Source organism: Bufo bufo, chromosome 10 (genome assembly GCF_905171765.1).
Source record: "Bufo bufo chromosome 10, aBufBuf1.1, whole genome shotgun sequence".
Lineage (NCBI taxonomy): Eukaryota > Metazoa > Chordata > Amphibia > Anura > Bufonidae > Bufo > Bufo bufo.
Window position 1 is genome coordinate 22282983 of NC_053398.1, and position 21086 is coordinate 22304068.

The following is a 21086-nucleotide window of genomic DNA, read 5'->3' on the forward strand; positions in this document are numbered from 1 at the left end:
GTCAAGACACAGGTTGTGAGGATAAAGAGAAGGAGTCACTCCCTTCTGAGCGGGCGTCACGTGCCCGGCCCTGGAGCTGTGTGTTGAGACTGTACTGGGCGATTCCTGCCTCAAAAGTACAAATAAAACATAAAAGTTGGAGCTTAAACGGCAAGCCCCGAGGGTGTGCAACTTGACTTTCGGAGCGTGGGTTATACCCTGTGGATAGAAGAAGCACCATGGGGAACACTAGGATGTAACTAGGGTGAGGCGGAAATGCTGCTTATGACGGGGACCTCTGGCTCGGCCTGTAAGAGGGATCTATTAATTGGGTATATAAATGTGACGAGGCAGTGCGTGGCCTTACTACTAGGCATTTCCACCAAATGATACTGCGTTATAAACTAATAGGATTACATTGCAATACCAGGTACGGCCAGTAGACAAATTGTGCCATTTCTAGGCCAAAGAGGCCATATTTTATGTTAGACGGGTTCTCCAGGACTAGAAAGATGGCTGCTTTCTTCCAAAAACACCACCACACCTGTCCACAAGATGCGCGCGGTATTACTGCTCAGCCCCATTCACTTCAAAGGGGCTGAGCTGCGACACCAGACAAGCTGTGGACAGGCGTGGTGCTGTTTTTTTTTTTTAAGAAAGCAGCCATCTCTTTTCTAATTCAGGACAACCCCTTTATTGTCATACAACTTATTTAACCCATCACGAGTAAAAAAAAAAAAAAAAAAAAAAAAAAAAAAGAAATCGGGCAGTTATCATGAAATGTCTGTCTTTTAAATCCTTGTATCCTATGGATCGAAGGATTGGGCCCCTTCTGGTGCTTCTAATACAGGCAATTCTATGGTAGCCCTAAAAAAATAAAAAAAAACTGTCGATTTAGGCCCCTTTCACGTGAGTTGAACGCATTGCACCCGCACTGAGTCCTGACCCATTCATTTCAATAGGGCTGTGTACATGAGCGGTGATTTTCACCCATCACTTGTGCGTTGCGTGAAAATCGCAGCATGTTCTATAGTCCGCGTTTTTCAAAGCAACGCTGGCCCCATAGAAGTGAATGGGGCTGCGTGAAAATCGCATTGCATCCGCAAGCAAGTGCGGATGCAATGTGATTTTCACAGATAGTTGCTAAGGAGATGATAATAAATAGGGATGGGGTCCATTCACTTTATTATTTTCCCTTATAACATGGTTATAATGGAAAATAATAGCATTCTTTAATACAGAATGCTGAGTATAATGTCCCTTGAGGGATTAAAAAAAATATATATATACTCCCCTCATCCACTTGATCGCGCAGCCGTTATCATCGTCTTTCTTCTTCTTGCAGGACCTGCAAAAGGAAGTGCTCTGACATCATCGCGGACGTCAGCGCACGTCCTTTTGCAGGTCCTGCAAGAAGAAGAAAGAAGATGATAACGGCTGCGCGATCAAGTGGATGAGGTGAGTAATTTTTTATTTTTTTAACCCTCCAGCCCTATTGTACTATGCATTCTGAATTAAAGAATGCTATTATTTTCCCTTATAACCATGTTATAAGGGAAAATAATAAAATCTACAGAACACCTAACCCAAACCCGAACTTCAGTGAAGAAGTCCGGGTTCCACATTCAGTTTTTTATCACGCGCGTGCAAAAAGCATTAAAACGCTTTGCACTCACACGAAAAAAAACGGACTGAAATTGCATATGCACTCGCGCGGGTTTCCCGCAACGCATCCGGACAAAATCCGTGACGCCCGCGTGTAAGGGGCCTTAGTGTTAGCACTGCCCTGTATCGATGACCAATTGCGTCACGTTTACGGTGCCAACCACAAAACGCCATGCTGTCTTAGACAGCGCGATTACCCTGCAAGTTAGGGGCAAGAAGCCGCAGTGCAGCCTGAACACACAGCGGAGATACCTTGTACTGCACATTTAACAAACATCGAAGAAAACGAATTAAAAAGGATGCGGCTAAACAAACTTTTTCCTAAAAAAAAAAAATATATATATATTTTACACCCCTGCTTTGCACTTTTACCTCTAAAACACAGAACTAAATCAGCTCAGCCAGCCCCACGTGGGAGGGGTGGTTATTGAAATAGCTGAGCGGTGAAGAAAAACGGACAAAGGACAAGGCAGAAATATTATATATGTAATTTTTGGCACAATCCACTGAATGAAAGAAAAAACAAAAACAACAAAAACAGTCACATTCTGCTGCAGACACGGCTCCTTAAAAAAAATAAGATGCTGCTCCCTGAATGGTTCATGTTATAGGCTGAAATCAGCTGTGCAGAACCCAAAATTCGGGGAGCGCCAGCAACACTACACAATACACAGATGGCTATGATATAAGGTGGGGGGGGGGGGGGGGGGGGGGGGGGGGTCAATACACAAAAATAAGCCACTGGCAGGCAGCAAAAAGTGACCGCTTTTCCGATTCCAAAATTTTGGTAAAATTAAAAAAAAGACAAATAAATAACCTCCCCCCAACATAACACCAGTCGAGAGGAGATACAGACTGAATTTGGTTGGTAGAAACGCAACGAAAAGGACAATGTACTAAACAGTGTGCCAGCTAGGCCTGCTCAAAAGATTAGGCACCAAGTATAATCCGAAAAAAAAATTAAGTGGTTACTTTATGAATTTCTAGAAAAATAGATTTATATAATTCTTTGCTTTTTAATAATCAAATGCAAGATTTTTTTTCTCTTTTTTTTTTTTTTAAATATTGTGTCCCTCTTCATGGTCTTTGTAGCAAAGCCAATTTGGCAACACACAAAGAAAAACAGGGAAAAAACAAAACAAAAAACACAACATGGTAAAAAATACAACACATTAGCATAAAAAAAAAAAAAAAAAGTCAAAAACACAAGTTCAGAGGTGAGAGTTCAAGCATCAAAGAAGCTGAAGAAACAAGGATTTGGACGATGAACTTGAACGCCACACCGACATGCTTTAGAGGCACAATGATGGACAAATGGCAGGAAGGGATCTAGAAAACAAAAACAAACCAGAGAAAACAGGGAGAAGCACTGAGTTACACAACGCAATACATCAAATCACAGAGACGGAGCTAGGCGCCAGGGCCTAAAGCTCGCTAGACATGCAGAGGACACGGAGGACCCCCCCTACCACAAGTAAAAGGGGTCCTGGGTGTCTTAGAAGGGAGAACAAAATGTCACACACACGCATGTACACAGAACTGTGAGAGGGTCTGGGAGGGACACGACATCCAACAGACAGAAAATTAGAAAGACTAGAAATCACCATGCAAACAAAATATTTAAAAAAGGAAAAAAAAAAAAAAAAAAAAAAGAACCCAGTAGAAGTCAGCCCAGCACCCCACATGGACACAATGGGACAGGAGCGGCAGTGTGGAGACCGACAGAACCCAAACCACTCCATGTAAACTATGGGCTTCTGTGGTCACATTGACTAGCACCTCCAAGACAACATCCCAGCTCTGAATACAAACACATTGACTAACGGAGAGAACCTTAGACAGAAAAAAAAAATCTCACTATTGCCTGACACACCGCTACGTAAAGCAGAGGCTGCGTTTTGTTTTTTTATTGTGCCACTTTTATCACAAGTACAGTGATCATCGCAAAGCTTCCCATGGAGCCAAGGAGGAATTCTCTTCTTTTCGGCAACACTTAATGTGCATTTAAAAAATAAAATAAAAATCATTTCAAAACAGTCAGCGTCCAAACTCTGGTTTTCAGTCTCCTCCTGCATACGGTTGCTGGGCCACAGCAGGATAAGGTCTGGCGCGTGAGGATATATGCATTTTTGGGGTATGGGTTATGCTCGTTTAGGTAGTCTGTGATGTGAACATCAGAGGAGCCAAAGACTGGGGGCGAGGGGCAGGTCATGTGGTCTCAAAACACGCATCATCATTTATCCATTTATCCTTGTTGGGCAAAACTTGCTTTAGGCCCCTTTCAGATGAGCGAGTGTCACGCTCCGGATGAAACCGCTCCCGTCCTGACCTCCCAGCACTGACGGGGGTCACATAGCATTATATTGATTTATGATGCTATGTAACCCTTCGAGTTCTGGAATGTATTGGATAACACTGACATAATGATGTCAGTGTTAGGCCTCATGCACACGACCGTTGTGTGTTTTGCGGTCCCATTGATATAACTGCCTATTCTTGTCCGCAAAACTGACAAAAATAGGACAGGTTATATATATATATATATACAGTACAGACCAAAAGTTTGGACACACCTTCTCATTCAAAGAGTTTTCTTTATTTTCATGACTATGAAAATTGTAGATTCACACTGAAGGCATCAAAACTATGAATTAACACATGTGGCATTATATACATAACAAACAAGTGTATATATATATTTTTTTGCGGATGCAGACAGCCCACGGAGTGCTGTCTGCATCTTTTGCGGCCCCAATTAAGTTAATGGGTCCACATCCAAAAACTGTGGCTCGGATGCGGATCAAAACAATGGTCGTGTGCATGAGGTCTTATTCAACACATTGCAGACCTCTAAGGGTTACATATCATCTAAATTCAATATAATGCTATGCGACGCCAGCAGCGCTCGGAGCTCAGGACAGGTGCTCCTGGTGAGTCCAATGCGTGGGACTCACTCATGTGAAAGGCGCCTTACCATTCACTTCTATTGGTTTGAAAGCACCCATAAGACCCACAGAGAAATACTGGGTGGAATGATGTGCAATGTGGTGTTATGGGAAGATTGTGGCTGAAGTGTTTGCCCCTTAAAGGGGTATTCCTATCTTGGTGTGGATATGCCATTACTTTCTGATTAGCTGCGGATCAGTGAGGGGGGCAGTGCCAATCCAGTACTGTGGCCCCTTCACAATCTTGCTCTGCACTAGTGAACGAGGCATGCTGCAGTTCCCTGTACGGCCCCTTAAAACAGGGAATGGGGCAAGAGTACTGAACTAAAAAGGGTTGTCCCACGAACAACCAGCAAACAAAACAAACCAGCACCTGGATCTGAATACTTTTGTAATTGCATGTAATTAAAAGTTTAGTATAGGCACTGAGCTATTCACAGAAACCTCTCTGTATAGCGCCACCTGCTGTTTGCTCTTTTCTTAATTCTTTGTCCAGTTTACTGAGATGGTAGCACGTGCTCAGTTCCATCCTTGAACTGCCACTAGCTGGAGCAAAAAGGACGCACCCTCTGAGAAAGGACATGACTCCTGAGCTGCCAGCTTGAAATAAGTCTAGCAGAGCAATGAATCGGAAGATCTTTGGATTCGTGAAGCGTGCAGAGCTGGTTAAAAATTTCTTAGAAAGAGATTGTCATGTGCTATAGGATGTCCGATTTACATTAATCATGGGATAACCCAATTAAGCTTCTCAGGACAAGCGAGGGTCATAAGCCTGACTCCCACTAATTGTTTAAGTGAAAGGTATGTCCTGGCGATAGATGAGTCTCCCCTTTAAAGGGAACACTCCAGGCGGAACCAATACTGTTCGACTAATGCAGGGCAGGCGGCGGGCGATGAATGGCACTTTTTTTTTTTTTTTTTTTTAAAACACCCTGCCAGCTCAGGACCTGCACTAGTTATAACAGTGCATCAGTTCTGTGCAGAGGGTCCGTTTGGTTAATGCGGTGCCCTAGGTCATGCACCGTCCCTTCAGGACCTGCACTTGGCATTGCTAGTGTGCTGCATGGGCTGTACCTTTAAACAGTCTTTCCCACCAACACACTTAGGGCCCATTGAGAGACGTCAGTAGTATTGACGCCGCACATCGCCGGCACTTAATAGAGGATTCCTACTCTTGTCCGCAGCTGCGGACAAGAATAGGACATGCTCTATTTTTTTGCGGTGTCGTGGACCGGAAGTTCGGGGCGCGGACCGGAAATGAGGATGCAGACAGCACACTGTGTGCTGTCCACATCTTTTCCGGGGTCCGCACCCATTCTACGGACGTCTGAATAGACCCTTAATGTCAAATAGATATACCATTAAGACATCAATACTATAAACGAAAACCACTGCTATTTAATTCCCCCTCCCAAGGAGAACTGAGTCAGGAAAAGCAAAACCGTCCCATTCAAGCCCTCCTGCAATTAGCAGAAAAACATGCTAAGTAGGTAAGGAGATTTAATCTAAGCCCTGGCCTGTCCTGCTTTCTTACACCATTTTATCTTCTTTGTGGTTGCCCATTACAAGGAAAGGCCATTAGGCAAAGTCATGTAGGCAGGAGCCATTGAAAACCAGAGCCGAGTGACCGCGGGAGTAATCCGTAAACTTTTTGAGCAAAAATTGTTAAAAATACTGACAAATAAAAAAAAAAAAATCATTCATGAATAGACCCTGTTTTCACATTTATATCCCGGACTTATGCATCGGCCAGGCATCCTTTACATGTTTCCCCCCCCCCCCCCCCCCCCCCTCCCCCTCATTCCCCACACATCGCATGTCGCCTACGAAAACACGATGCAGAATAATCTGTATAAAAAAACACAATAAAGTTGCCATCTTCCGAATTCTACAAAATCTTTTCCCAGTGAAATAATTTAGGCAATAAATATTGCTCACTCGTCCGAGCTGTATAAAACCTCTATAAAAATAGAAATGACATTCTAACAGGCTTTGTTTTCCTTCAATTGTCTTTCGGTTTTGAGTTTGTTTGTTTTTTTATACACTCGTATAAAAAGTTTATATCAGGAGCCTGGAAGCCTCTATATGATTCACATTATACCAAATCAAAAACTTTTTGAAAACACATTTTTTTTTTTCTCTGAGTATACATTATTCAAGTTTTAGCAGTTCATCTTTGTCGTGTACGTCACGATACATGCATGTAGGTATGCACTCTGGTACATACACACACAGGCACATGAAATACTCGTTCTATTCTACCACACAACACCGGACGCCAGTCCACCAACTTCCGAGAGGAGCAGCTCGTCACACTGTCAACGCTATGCCCCGCTTGCCATCCATGGCAAAAAAATAATAAAAAAAAAAAAAAACAATAAAAACAACCCTTACCAGTTAACATGTAAAGCCAGGTAAAAACAAAAACCAGGCCTTTAAAAAAAAAAAAGGTTTGCGTATTGCATGTATGTTACAACTGAGCAATATGCAGCAAGTGAACGATCTGCAACAGGTCTTTCAGGAGACCCGTCCCGTGTCATTCAATGGGCTGAAAATAACCGTCTCAACTGGGTGACATGGCGGCCCTAGTTGTACTTGCAATCTAAAAACTAACGGCACCCTACGGTGATTGTGGATAGTCGCAGAGAAATGGCAAGTGGAGCAGTGAGCAGACAGATCGTTTTCTGAGGCTGTTCAGTGCCAGAAAACAAGCCGCTCGTTCTCTTTTCCCAGGGGTTCTGGTGTTGGGACGTTCACACACATTTGTACAAAACACAGCAAAAGTCCAAATAATATTAATCAGAATAATAAGAATAAAAATCACTGATATGGCACCTAAACTCCAAAATGAAACACTTGGAACAAATAGTACAAGCTGTTCTTCCATATGAAGCAAAAATTCACAAAAAAAAAAAAAAAAAAAGGAGTTGTACCCAGAGTCTTTAGAAGGGAAAGAGGCTTCTGGCTTTAAGCACATGTAGATGATTTGGGGCTGCTAAAAAGACAGCATAGTCTGTGTTCTCACTAAGTGCTCTCCTCCAGTTACACATCCTGGTCTTGGCCTTTCCATCCCACACTTACCAGAACATCCTTTTCGCTCACTTCCCAGGGCAGTACAGTTCAGTAGGGTTTGCTGTCGTTCTTGGAGCGCTTTAGTTGAACTTTTAGACGTTTCATTCCGATCTGAAAGCCGTTCATGGACTGGATAGCAGCCTGAGCGGAAACTGGATTGTCATAGCTTACGAAACCTGCTCGAGACAAGCACAGTGGTTGGGTAGACAAAAAAAAGAAATAAATGGAGACACTGAAAAATTTAAAGGGAACCTGTCACCAGGATTTTGTGTATAGAGCTGAGGACATGGGTTGCTAGATGGCCGCTAGCACATCCGCAATACCCAGTCCCCATAGCTCTGTGTGCTTTTATTGCGTAAAAATACTGATTTGATACATATGCAAATTAACCTGAGATGAGTCCAGCGGGAAGGAGTCCAGCACCGCCCCGCATCCTCCGAATCCCCCCCTTGCTCCCCGACGTCAGAAAGCTAGAGCGCTGTAATCTCGCGATGCGCGAGCTAGCGCATGCGAAGTTAGTTCCCTGAGGCTGATGCCAGCACAGGAAAGAAACACTGACGGCACTGCGCATGAGCTAGCTCGCGCATCGCGAGATTACGGCGCTCTGGCTTTCTGACGTCGGGGAGCAAGGAGGAGATTCTGAGGATGCGGGGCGGTGCTGGGCTCCTTCACGCTGGACTCATCTCAGGGACAGGACTAATCTCAGGTTAATTTGCATATGGATCATATTGTTTTTTTTACACAATAAAAGCACACAGAGCTATGGGGACTGTAAATTGCGGATGTGCTAGCGGCCATCTAGCAACCCATGTCCTTAGCTCTATACACAAAATCCCGGCGACAGGTTCCCTTTAAAAACTTTATGGCTCTGAAGTCTGTTAAGTTTAGACTACTAGTCTCCAACCTGTAGCCCTCTGTAGATCCAACTGGAGGAGTCACACGCTGGAGACCAGTGGTGTGGATGGCGTCGCAGTGAAAGCACTTACCAAAACATTTGCTGAGGTTCGTTTGTTTGTCAATGAAAACTTTGGCAGACACAACATTTCCAAATGGCATGAACATCTGCAGGATGTCTTGGTCACCGAACTCCTGTGGCAAGTGGTATATAAAGAGGTTTGCTCCCTCTGGGCCTAGGAGCCAAAGATTGGTTAGATGAGAGAGCAAAAAGGGGGCAAAACGGATTGTACAGAGATGAACACACGGTCAGTTGCTGCACTTGGTTATACTAAACGTCAAGACTAAAGGGGGAGATTTACAGAGCAAAAATTGCTAAAAAGACTGGCATATAGGCCCATGCTCCAATCATGTGTTTCAGGAACTTTTCGCCACACTACACAGCTTTGAAATGGCCTAAAAAACGAAGCATGACTAAGGCTACTTTCACACTAGCATTTTGGCTTTGTTTGTGAGATGCGTTCAGGGCTCTCAAAAGCGGTCCGAAACGGATCAGTTTTGCCCTAAAGCATTCTGAATGGAAAAGGATCCGCTCAGAATGCATCAGTTCAGTCACCATTCCGCTCTAGAGGTGGACACCAAAACGCTGCCTGCAGCGTTTTGCTGTCCACCTGATGAAGGGGAGCCAAACGAAGAACGGATCCGTTTTGTTTTTTTTGACAATAGAAAATGGATCCGTCCCCCATTGACTTTCAATGGTGTTCAAGACTGATCTGTCATGGCTATAGAAGACATAATACAACCGGATCCGTTCATGACGGATGCATGCAGTTGTATTATTGTAACGGAAGCGTTTTTGCTATGATGAATCTACAAAAAAGGCTAGTGTGAAAGTAGCCTTAGAGAAATGCTGTGTCCGATTAGTTGGTGCAGACCATTATTCTACCACAAAATAATAGTGTGAAGTAAACTAACCGACAGGCGGTGTAAGAAAGAAAAAAAAAAAAAAAAAGTGTCTAGAAAAAGCAAACTAGTCCCGCTCCTCTTTCTATAAACACCCTACAGCTCTAGAATGAACAGCAAGACCGGGCTGTAGGGCGCCACCTTAGTCTGAGACTTATACAAAGAGGTATGACTAACAGCTCTGCATAGCATACAAGTATGTCAGCAAGGCCTCCTCAGGTTCTAGGAACAATTCAATCGTCACCATTATTTTGTTTCTGCAGGAGACCTCACAGCACACCACACACAGGTCACCCCAGCAGTATTGCATACCTTCCTTTTGACTGCCTGCAGCAACCAGGCCCTGCTGCGATAACAGGCTCTGGTTGTAGAGTGAGGGCAATGCCGCTGCTGCATACTGCTGGATTCCAGAGTAAGCTTGGCTCAGGGCTTCCATTGTGCTGCCAGTGCCGTTTGAGAGACCGCTGCTGCCCAGACCACCATTTAAAGCAGCCATACCTATTGGAAAGAAAGCGTCCAGAGTAGCAGAATCTGCAGAAAAATGTGTCATGTGTTAAATGTGGCTTTACCGTGGATTTCACCCACGCCTTATATTTCTGGTACAGTAGCCACAACAAAAATGTCATGTCTGAACAGGAATCTAGAAGCATAGGTGTCGTGAAGTACATACTATTAAGCCATGTGGAACATTACCTGCTAAAGAACTAACATTGAGCCCTCCAGTGGCCCCGGCTAAGGTCTGCAGAGCTCCGAGAGATGCCATGGGGTTGACTGATGAACTGTTATTTGAACTAGGGGATGAACCTGACAAAAAAGGGGTAAACCAGAGAAATATGCATAAGAGTTAATAGACAATCTTGTGCTATATTGATGGAGATAAATAAAAGTGGAAATGATTTCGATTCACCATGCCAAAAATCAACCAAAGGGACTAAACCCATCATACTAAGCAGTATTTTTGTTGCAGCCATGCCAACAGATAATTGGTCGTACACATAAGTAAACTTGTATTAGTTGTGTACTTGATCTAACTTTGCTATAAAACTACAGGTGAACCCATTAGATTCATTTCGGCAAGGCCTACTGACTGTGTACAGTGCTATCCAGACAAATCGCACTCCAAGGGGTGCAGGAAGCTGATGTACAGGGAGTCCATTTAATGGGACACCAAACATCTGACCATGCCTCAGCTTCCCAGACCTCTAGTGGGTGTGACAACAGGGTATGGGACCTATTTTGTGAGGGTGTAGTGGACTAAGAGTGATCAGTATTTACCGGCCCGTCATAGCCTTTTTGTCCCCCTCATATTGCATCAATCTCACCATTTTGGAGATAACCAGATGCCTTCTATTTCGGTCATTATAGGCAATATCACCTCGTGCTTGTGTGTACACCTTCCCAAGTTTTTATTTTTTTTAACAGCGACCTCAAAGTATCCTGCTGCCCCTTTAAGTATCCTCCACAGTCCCCTCCTCCCTTAACAGTGACCTCCCATTTAACGGTAACCTCCACAATAACCCGTCCCCTTAAGAGTGACCTCCACAGCGCCCGCCCCTTTAACAGTGACCTCCACAGCTGCCAGCGCTGTATTTGGGACCTCCACAGTATCCCATCTCGTTAACAGTGATTTTCATAATAACCCGCCCCCTTAACAGTGACCTCCACAGAGCTCCGTTTCCTTAAAAAGTGACCTCAACAGCACCCCTCCCCCTTAACAGTGACCTCTACCATTCCCTGCCCTCTTAACACTGACCTCCATAGCGGACCGTCCCCTTAACAGTGACCTCCACAGTACCCCATCTCCTTAACAGTGGCCTCTACAGCAATCTGCCCCTTAACAGTGACCTCCACAGCAGCCTGTCCCCTTAACTGTGACCTGCACAGCACTCCGCTCCCTTAACAGTGTCATCCACAGCGCCCTGCCCCTTTAAAGCTGACCTACAACAGTGAAGAAAAATGGCTGGGTTGCTATAGAAACCTGGTATAAAACTGTGTGTATGTGGAGACTAAGGGCCTGCGAGCTTCTATTGGCTAATAAGGGTCATGTGACCGTGTATGGCAGTTCGGATATGAGGAGAAAGACCTGCAGGCTTCTCTTGGCTAATGTGGGTCATGTGATGGTGCCATATTTTGAATTTTTTTTTGAATGGTATCTTCTAGAGATTTTAGACCTGGCCTAAAACCTTCCCGGACACCTGATGTACCAGTGTGCCAAATTTCACGATTGTAAATGAGACGGTGCGGATTCCTTTAGCAGACATACACACATACACTCAGCTTTATATATTAGGCATTTGGTGCAGTCACACCCAACTGGGAGCTGGGATTGAAATCACAGACCTCAACCACGTGGCTCTCTGGATGCCACGTAACTGTCACTATCCCCAGGCAGCCAAATAATGAGAGATGTAGCTTCCCAACAGGTTGAAGACCGCTGCTCTAACGCGGAACAAAGAACACGTCTACATTATGCACAATCCTAAACCAAATCTGTTAAAAGGACAGGTTCGACATTGCTTGCAGCGCAGGCAAAACAGCCCCGCATATAATGCTCAGAACCAGAACAGTCTGTGTGAACATTCTAATATTTTCAAGAGACCAAAAACCCTATACTTTTTTTGCCTGCCAGGTTTAAAGCGGTTATCCCACAAACAGCATTTATCAGCTAAGGACAAGTGAATGATGGACTGATAGGTGCACCATGGCTTCATCCGACTGAGGAACTTTGAGTGGGGTTACCCTATAACTACTATGATTTTACCTTAAAAATTGCCTGGATATGGTGCAGGTAGCAAAGTCATAACTAATATAAGTGCTACTTTTGCAGGGAAGAGAGTAAATTATACAAAAAAATAAAATGGTTATTCACTTAAAAAAACCTCACCCATCATAAATCAGGGCATTACAATATTGCTTACCTAAAATTCACAGGCACAGTAAGAAATCTAATACAAGCTAGGATCTCCATTTACAGCTTTTATTGTTAAAGGGGTATTCCCACCTCATTAGTGATGGCATATAGAAAGGATATTTGGCCCCTATCAATCCTGAGAATAAGGGTCCGGCTACACTGGTCGTATTACATGGAGATATTTGATATAACACATTGCAATGGAGTCGCTATGGTAGATGCCACAGGTCAGAGAAAAACCCGACTTGGATGGATTTTTTGCGACTGTTCCGTTGCAGCATGTAGCAAGTCCCAAAGCAACACCATTGAAATGCATTCCATGAAGTAATGTGGCTACAGCCTGATTAAGCAACGTGGCCCCTAAACAGACTATCCCTGCACAGCAGCCCCCTGGCTACGACCTGTGCAGGGGAACTACAAAGTTAATTCAAGTAAAATGAGGCCAGCTGCAATCTTCTTTACATCTACTGGACGAGACCAGCCCCTATAATAGAAGATCTTCATTCTAAGTAGAATTTCCTCTTTTCTTCCTCTTCAACCGCTTTAGTCTCTCAATACTATCTCTGGATGATGATACAATCTTTTCAGCCCCAGACTGAAATGGCACCATCCTCTGGAAGACAAACGTCAGAAGTTGCCCCGAAACGGACACAAGAAAGTTTGCAGAAAACATGTGCAGCTCACCAGAACTGGTCAAGATGCTGAGGGGACTGCTGGATGTAGTGAGTGCCGAGCCTGCGCTTGTTGGGTTCTGTGTAACGCTGGCAGCTGCTGCTAGAGCTGCCAAGTTCTGTATCTGCATGGCACTGAGTCCTGTAACACGCAACACAGGCATGAGAACGCCACATGTGCATCAGCCAAGATGCTCAAGTCTAACTGCGATTTTAATTTTTCAAGAAAAAAAGACGGCACATGTTGATTGTGACGGATGAAATGCTGAAATTCTTAACATGCAAAACAGAATCTTTAAAGCAATACAAAAAAAAGGTAAAGAAATAAATAAAAAGCACACACCTGATGTTCTCCCCATGGAGTACTCACCTCCCATGGTATGGAGGCCACCTAGGGAGTTGAGGTTGCTGGAGGAGGCTGTCTGCTGGAGGAGCTGCAAATAAAGCTAGACATTACACCAAAACAAAAACGAGAAGGAGAGTGAGGGCTTGTTCCAGTCTGGGGAGAAAACGTATCACACCACAGCTATCCACAGGGTGTACAACGGGAGATGGAGTGAGCGGGAAGGGCTAGGTGAGTTAGAACAAACACCATCACAAAAAGAAAAAAAATTATAGATTTCCACTGCAAAAGGGTTAGGCAATGCCAAGCCACCACACACTGTCCACGGACTGGCGATACCTGCACAAGAGTGAGCTGAACACATAGAACTGCAATGTAAAAAAAATTTAAGCTAACCATATCAAACATCCAGTGCTTTGTTCACATGTATGGAAATACTGCTCTTCTGGATACTCAAGGTTAGGAAGAAGCTGTTTGAGCCTTTGCTGAAACCCAGTGCGTCGTCACCTAGAGGTCAGCAAAGAAGCCTGGTTTATGATATGGTAACGGGACAAGAAGAGTAGACTGCGGTGCAGTTGTCTCTGAGCAGCTTAGTTCTAGATGCTCGGCTCAAATCAAGGCAGAAGAATCTGTGCAGTCCTCGCTTCATTAAAAAGACGTTGGTTTTTCGCTGCCACGGAGGTTGCCCAAAAACCAAAGTGGAGAAGATCAAACCTGACGACACTTACTGCTAAGTATTGTGGTGCTAGACTGTTGAGCCCGGCAAGGTTCCCCCACACAGAGGCTGCATTAATCTGCTGCATCTGTTGCTGGAGTTGTTGTGTCATTCGTTTCTGTTCTTTGTCTTTCTGGGTGTCTGCAAACTTGACAACGATTGGGGAGGAACAACCCTGCAAAATGAAAAGGTCAGATGTGAAACACTGAAGCCTGTGTTCATATACAGCAGAACTGAACAAATCTAAAGAGTGTATTAGACACCCCGATGCCACAGACTATTGTCGGGAGGGAAGCGTTCCCGCTCGGCAATCGTCAGATAGCTAGCGGAGGACGTCGCTGCTATTACATGCAGCAATGCCCTCTGTGGCATGGGGAGGAGCAATCGCTATGCCATCGCTCGTCCCCATGCAGAGCAAAAGTGTGCCGGTGGCAGATCAATATTACATAGCGTGTTCAGCCACAGGTGCCATTGTGCTGCTTAACACTTGCCTTATAAACGAGCATTTGGAGCCAGTATTAAGACTGCCAGATAACCGCTAACGAGCGTTCCTATGAAAACCTGGCAGTCTAATACATCCTTTAGGCCTCCTGCACACGAGCGTTTCCCCCCACCCCCCGTTTACGTTCCGTTTTTTACGTTCCGTATACGGAACCATTCATTTCAATGTCTTCCGTTTAAACATAGAACATGTCCTATTATTGCCCGCAAATAATGATCCGTGGCTCCATTCAAGTCAACGGAATGCATCCCTATCCGTTCCGTTTTTGCGGAACCATCTATTGAAAATGTTATGCCCAGCCGAGTTTTTGTAATGTACTTACAGGTTAAACATTATTCTATGCTTCTGTTTCCGTTTGCGATCCACAAAAAATGGATCACAAACGGAAACCAAAACGGAAAAAAACTGAAATACTACTGAAATAAAAAACTGATCCGTGAAAAACTGAAAAATCCATACGGTCGTGTCCAGGAGGCCTTAGTCTTGTGCTATAAGGCCAGGTCCACAGGTGTGCAGGGATGTTCAAGGTTGTCCTTCAAATTGCCAAAATACAGTTACATAACAGGCATTTTCACTGCAGTGGTACCATAATTAAGGCAAAAACCAAATGTGCTCAAATGCTTTTTTTTGGTCTCTGTGATGCAGTACTGCAACATTAATCACCCTGTGTGAATGTAAATGTGTACGAGCACTCAACGGCTCCTTCACTGCACATGCTAGCAGTCATAGCAGTACCCCACTTCCAGTTTTCCAGTAGTCAAATCACATTCCCCTGCCCTGGGGGTCACAGCAATAATCTACTCACCTCCTATACACCCTCTGCTGACTGGAAGCTACATACAACCAGCCTATTGCCATATGCATGTACCTTCTTTGCTAACAGAGAAACTGAAGCAGGAGGAACATCCTGGTTGCTCTGCCCTACAGGAAAGTTTTGATAGCAGAAATTAAAGGGTAACTGTCTTTTTTTTGCTAGTTTACTAGAGCTAGGCATGTATACCTGAGTTAGTCTGTCAATGATTGACAAAAGATCTGTAATTACCTTATAATAACAGCTTTCATTAATGCCCTCTGCCCCCTTAAAAGACAGTTGCTAGGGCTCGTCTGTCTCTGGCTAAGACAGGAAGACAGAGGGGCGGTCCTTCACACTGCATGCCTGCAGTAGGCTTCAGAGTGAGGAGGCGTGTCTCTCAGTAATCCAATCTGATTGGCTGGCAGGGAGCTGCTGGCTACAGCAAGTCTGTATGGGAAGTGAGGGAGAGCAGTTTTGGCCTCGATTATTGGGCTTATGAGGAAGGTATGGGGGAAGATTAAAGAGGTTTTGGGAATCACAGGGTTAATACACATCTCACCTATATGGCATAGTAAGGCTAAGGCCTCTTTCACACTTGCGTTGTCCGGATCCGGCATGTACTCCACTTGCCGGAATTACACTACGGATCCGGAAAAACGCAAGTGTACTGAAAGCATTTGAAGACGGAACCGTCTTCAAAATGCTTTCAGTGTTACTATGGCACCCAGGACGCTATTAAAGTCCTGGTTGCCATAGTAGGAGCGGGGAGCGATATACTTACAGTCCGTGCGGCTCCCGGGGCGCTCCAGAGTGACGTCAGAGCGCCCCATGCGCATGGATGACGTGTCCAATGCGATCACATGATCCATGCGCTTGGGGCGCCCTGACGTCACTCTGGAGCGCCCCAGGAGCCGCACGGACGGTAAGTATGCTGCTCCCCGCTACACTTTACCATGGCTGCCAGGACTTTAGCGTCCCGGCAGCCATGGTAACCATTCAAAAAAAGCTAAATGTCGGCTCCGGCAATGCGCCGAAACGACGTTTAGCTTAAGGCCGGATCCGGATCAATGCCTTTCAATGGGCATTAATTCCGGATACGGCATTGCGGCAAGTGTTCCGGATTTTTGGCCGGAGCAAAAAGCGCAGCATGCTGCAGTATTTTCTCCGGCCAAAAAACGTTCCGTTCTGGAACTGAAGACATCCTGATGCATCCTGAACGGATTTCTCTCCATTCAGAATGCATTGGGATAATCCTGATCAGGATTCTTCCGGCATAGAGCCCCGACGACGGAACTCTATGCCGGAAAACAAGAACGCAGGTGTGAAAAAGCCCTTAGCCAGAGCTGTTTTGTCTGGAAGGCTTCTCCCAATGGGAAAGGAATGGCCTCTGGAATATTAGTCAGTTATACTCTCAGGGTATTTTGAAACCGTTTCCGCAGTTAAGTTCGGAGTTCAAGCTACCTTCCGTTCATTTTTATAAATACTTGCGATTAAGACATGCTCTTGAATCACAGTCCAAAATTATATCATTGCAGTTTACTTCTAGTCGAATACTTGGTAAGATAGTAGAGGTGGGTTCAGTGAAAGGAGCTATTTCAACCATCTACCTTGAGCTCCTGGGAGAGTATTTAAAAAAAAGTTTCCTCTGAAGGTAAAAATGCAATGGGAAAAGGATGTGGGTGAAATAACTGATACCCAGTGGGAGGAAACATTGGCTCTGACCCCAAATTTGTCCCTTAGTGAAGCGGCTAGATTATCACAACTGTACATGTTACACAGGACGCATAAATCCCCAGCGTTTCTATTTAAAATTGGATATAGAGGAGATTCCACATGTCCGAAATGTCGTGAGGAAGAGGCTGGACTATTCCATATGTTATGGAGCTGCAGTGCCCTAAAACGGTATTGGAGTGATGCGATAACGTTAATTAACAAGATATATAGTGCACAATATGATCTTGATCCTAGAATGTGTTTGCTTGGTATTTTTGACACTGATAATTTACAAGATTATATTGTCACTGGAATTAATAGATTATTATATCAAGCATGTAAAACGTTGGCTGCTAAGTGGATACAGCCTCTTCCTCCTAATGCCGCTGAATTTATTGCAAGATTGAATGTTGTAATAAGGATGGAGAGAGGGGTGTATATTAAGCGCAATTGCTTGTCGAAATTTGAAAATATCTGGGGCCTTTGGATGAATAGATCAGGAGTGTGTAGCCCGTGGCTAGCTCTTACTAGAGGGATTAGGGATAATCTAGGGTGATGAGTAATGTGCATGTTAATATATTTACGTGAATTCTGGGGTTTGTTATGGATCAGATTTACTTCGGCTACTAGGTTCTATGGGATACCATTCGACTGTTAATGCCTTAAAGCGATTGGAAATTGCTTTGTAATACTCTAAATCTGTCTCAAGTGGGGCGGGGGGGTAATGTTGTGGGTTTATGTGTAATAACCGTTTATATTATTGGAGATAATGCTATATCTTGATTTTGTTATATGACCTGTGATCCTGCTTGGAATGTAAAATTCTAATGTGCACATTGTATGGTCATGATACTTGGGCAAAATAAAAAATTATCTGATTAAAAGTAAATAATAAAGCAGTTTTGGCCTCAGAGAACTGGCAGAGGAGCCATCTCGAGAAGGTCCTCATATTGTAAATGTTTAAACAGCCGTAACTAAGGGAAAAAAACTTAAGGAAAACAGTGGTATGTGAAGAAACTAAAGATTGCTTTATGCATAATGTTGCTGCAGCAGTAACATATGCTAAAATTGAGTATTTTTTGATGAAAACATGACAGTTACCCTTTAAGCTGGATTCAGTCAGTGGCATATCCCAACTCCACATGAGGGTGAGAAAAATGAAATTTTTATATATGCAAATTAGCCTCTGGGAGCAATGGGAGTGTCGCCGTTACACCTAGGGGCTCTGCTCTCTCTGCACTTTGACAGGGCCGGGCAGGAGTGATTATGTTGCAGAGAGCTGAACCTCTGTGCAACAGCAATGCCCCCGTTTCCCCTAGAGGCTCATTTGCATATATTTAAAAATCATTTCTCAGCAATGCGGACATATATGAACATAGGACGACAGATGCCTTCAGCTGCCAAGTGCACATGTAACATGTCAGCCAGTGTCATAGGTACAAATCTGCTGACAAGTGCCTTTTAAAGTGTGGGGAGCAAAACTCAGTTGGGCAGACGTTTTAGACGCCATGGTGATAAATATATAATCAAGTCAAAACTCACCTCCATGGTTTGTGCTTGGTGCATGGATTTGATTGCATTCTGTGCCATAGATCTGGTGGTGAATGTGATGAATGCACAGCCTGCAAAGAGCAAACAGGGCGGGGAGGAGGGGAAATCACAAAGTCACATTCCAGAAAAAAAAAGTTAGAAAATGTGCATTGCATGTGCTTACAGTTCATTATTCATACATACCTCTGCTCAACCCATCAGGTCCCCGCAGAATTCTGCTTTCCTCTATCTGCCCAAACTGAGAGAACAAGACCCGGATATCGTTCTCATTACACTTCTTGGAGACCATGCCAATAAACAACTTTCTGTCTTCAACAGCTTGAAAAATAAAATAAAAAAAAAAGAGACAAAACAGCTCGTCAGTTGAGAAAACAAATGGGAATGGACTCTATATACTATGACACTTTGATCTGAATGAACCAACTTATCACATTGGTAGCTGGTGCTTAACAACCACATGTCTGTCACCCAGATTTACAATTCAATTAACAGGACAGTGCAACTAAACATATTAAGGTAGATGTATTCTACAATTAGCCCCATGTTTCACCAGCTGTTGTAAAGAACTGATCTAGGCAGTGGGGACTTCATTTACATTTAAAATGACTCCTTTAGAAAAAGCAAGAGAGCATTACTTCCAGCTAACACCACGCTGAAAGGTTTAAAGGGACAGGACAGTACAAACAACTGCAACAGACCACAAGTAATAGGCTTTTAACAACTCACAGTTGGCTTCACACAGGAAGGAAGAGTAACTAAAGTGTGGCTGACACTTTAATTGGCCTGAATGTATGAAAAGCCCAGGGACGTCTTTCCGAGAACTAGGTGACATACCGTTATTCTTCTCACTGTCAGCCGGCTTCATCTGTATCGGATGATGCATCTGGACACAAGCAAAAGGGAGTTAGCCCAATTGGATGCCACAATAGCATGATCAGGACTGGAAACAATCTAGTAGGGCCTGCACATTCAGTGAGTGCACAGAGGAAGCTCCTGGCGTCAACATATATCCTAATAGACCCATATATCCTAGAACATGCTAAGAGAGTCTTTTTGGAATATGTTTACATATTTATTATATGTATATATAAGCATGCACAGTCCGCTACACTTTACTATGTAGAGGAACAGAGAAGTTATATTACATAATTGTATTTATATCATTTATATGAGGGAGAGAGGACTGTGGAAATGTATGTATGCATATTATATATATTTTTTTTTGTATTTCATATTTCAAATTAAGTAGTCCACCTGGCATGACCAAATCATTAACCGGCAGATTTCGTACAGTGAGCACTGTGGTAGAATGGACTCCATTTGAAAATGAGCGTGGGAGATCATGTACCTGTTTTGTAGCAGAAACCTAGACCTAAGCTAGATAGAATAGCTGGAGCCCGGTTTCCCTGAATTCATGTGAGGCCAGTTGGAACTAGGAGAGGAGTCAGTATAGAGTAGGGTCCCATCTAAGGCCTCATGCACACGACGGCAAACCGCGGATCCGCAAAAAAACGGAAGCCGCCCGTGTGCCTTCCGCAATTTGTGGAACGGAAGGCTCATTGTAGAAATGCCTATTCTTGTCCGCAAAAAGGACAAGAATAGGACATGTTATATTTTTTGGGCGGAGCTACGGAACGGAGCAACAGATGCAGACAGCACACGAAGTGCTGTACGCATCTTTTGCAGCCCCATTGAAGTGAATGGGTCCGCATCCGACCCGCAAAAACTGCGGCTCGGATGCGGACCAAAACAACGGTCGTGTGCATGAGGCCTAAAAGAGGTCACCATGCCATGATAGATGGGCACAAATTATCTTGACCAAAATATATCTGCTCACTACCTCAAATTTATTCCATACAGTGAATGTAGCACTAGTTTAGATCAGGCATGCTCAACCTGCGGCCCTCCAGCTGGTGCAAAACTACAACTCCCATCATGCCCTGCTGTAGGCTGTCTGGGAATGCTGGGAGTTGAAGTTTTGCAACAGCTGGAGGGCCGCAGGTTGGGCGTCCCTGGTTTAGATGATCTGTTTGCAGAGAGCCGTTGTAAAGTGTTTGGATAGAGAGAAATGAGACGTGAACCGAACTCGGCACAGCTCCTAGTTTACTCACCCCAGGGAGAATCTTCATATTGTGCAATGCATTCTGTGCTTCTAATGCAGCCTTACGTGTATAGAAAGTAATAAAGCAGCACCCTTCAGGCAAGAAACAAGAGAGGATTGTATGACAAATGAGAAATCTTGGTCAAAAGGACAAACACGTCTTACATAGGTCTGCCTTGACATGTAAAATTAAGCTGGGCATAAGATCGTTTCCATGCATTAAATCAAAGTTTGCCAAACCACTACAATAACGCCCGGTTCGAGAACG

General features: G+C 44.1%; 1 protein-coding gene across 16 annotated transcripts in view; it reads right to left on the bottom strand.

Annotated features, from left to right (window-relative positions):
• Positions 1 to 1624: 1624 nt before the first annotated feature.
• The window catches only part of CELF1 (CUGBP Elav-like family member 1), a 44778-nt gene continuing 25316 nt past the window's right edge, over positions 1625 to 21086 (bottom strand). For 2 of the 16 annotated variants that reach the window (XM_040409233.1, XM_040409225.1), the window contains 11 exons: positions 20829 to 20911; positions 19552 to 19600; positions 18901 to 19035; positions 18709 to 18788; positions 14172 to 14333; positions 13444 to 13546; positions 13114 to 13242; positions 10212 to 10322; positions 9831 to 10016; positions 8648 to 8791; positions 7699 to 7837 (listed from right to left, as the gene is read on the bottom strand). In XM_040409233.1, the coding sequence (XP_040265167.1) occupies positions 7710 to 7837; positions 8648 to 8791; positions 9831 to 10016; positions 10212 to 10322; positions 13114 to 13242; positions 13444 to 13546; positions 14172 to 14333; positions 18709 to 18788; positions 18901 to 19035; positions 19552 to 19600; positions 20829 to 20911 (1310 nt within the window). In that variant the 3' untranslated portion in view covers positions 7699 to 7709. Of the gene's footprint in view, positions 2974 to 7670; positions 7838 to 8647; positions 8792 to 9830; positions 10017 to 10211; positions 10323 to 13113; positions 13243 to 13443; positions 13547 to 14171; positions 14334 to 18708; positions 18789 to 18900; positions 19036 to 19443; positions 19601 to 20828; positions 20912 to 21086 lie in introns of those variants that run through there. The other 14 variants (XM_040409223.1, XM_040409224.1, XM_040409218.1 and 11 more) reach the window with 13 other exon arrangements.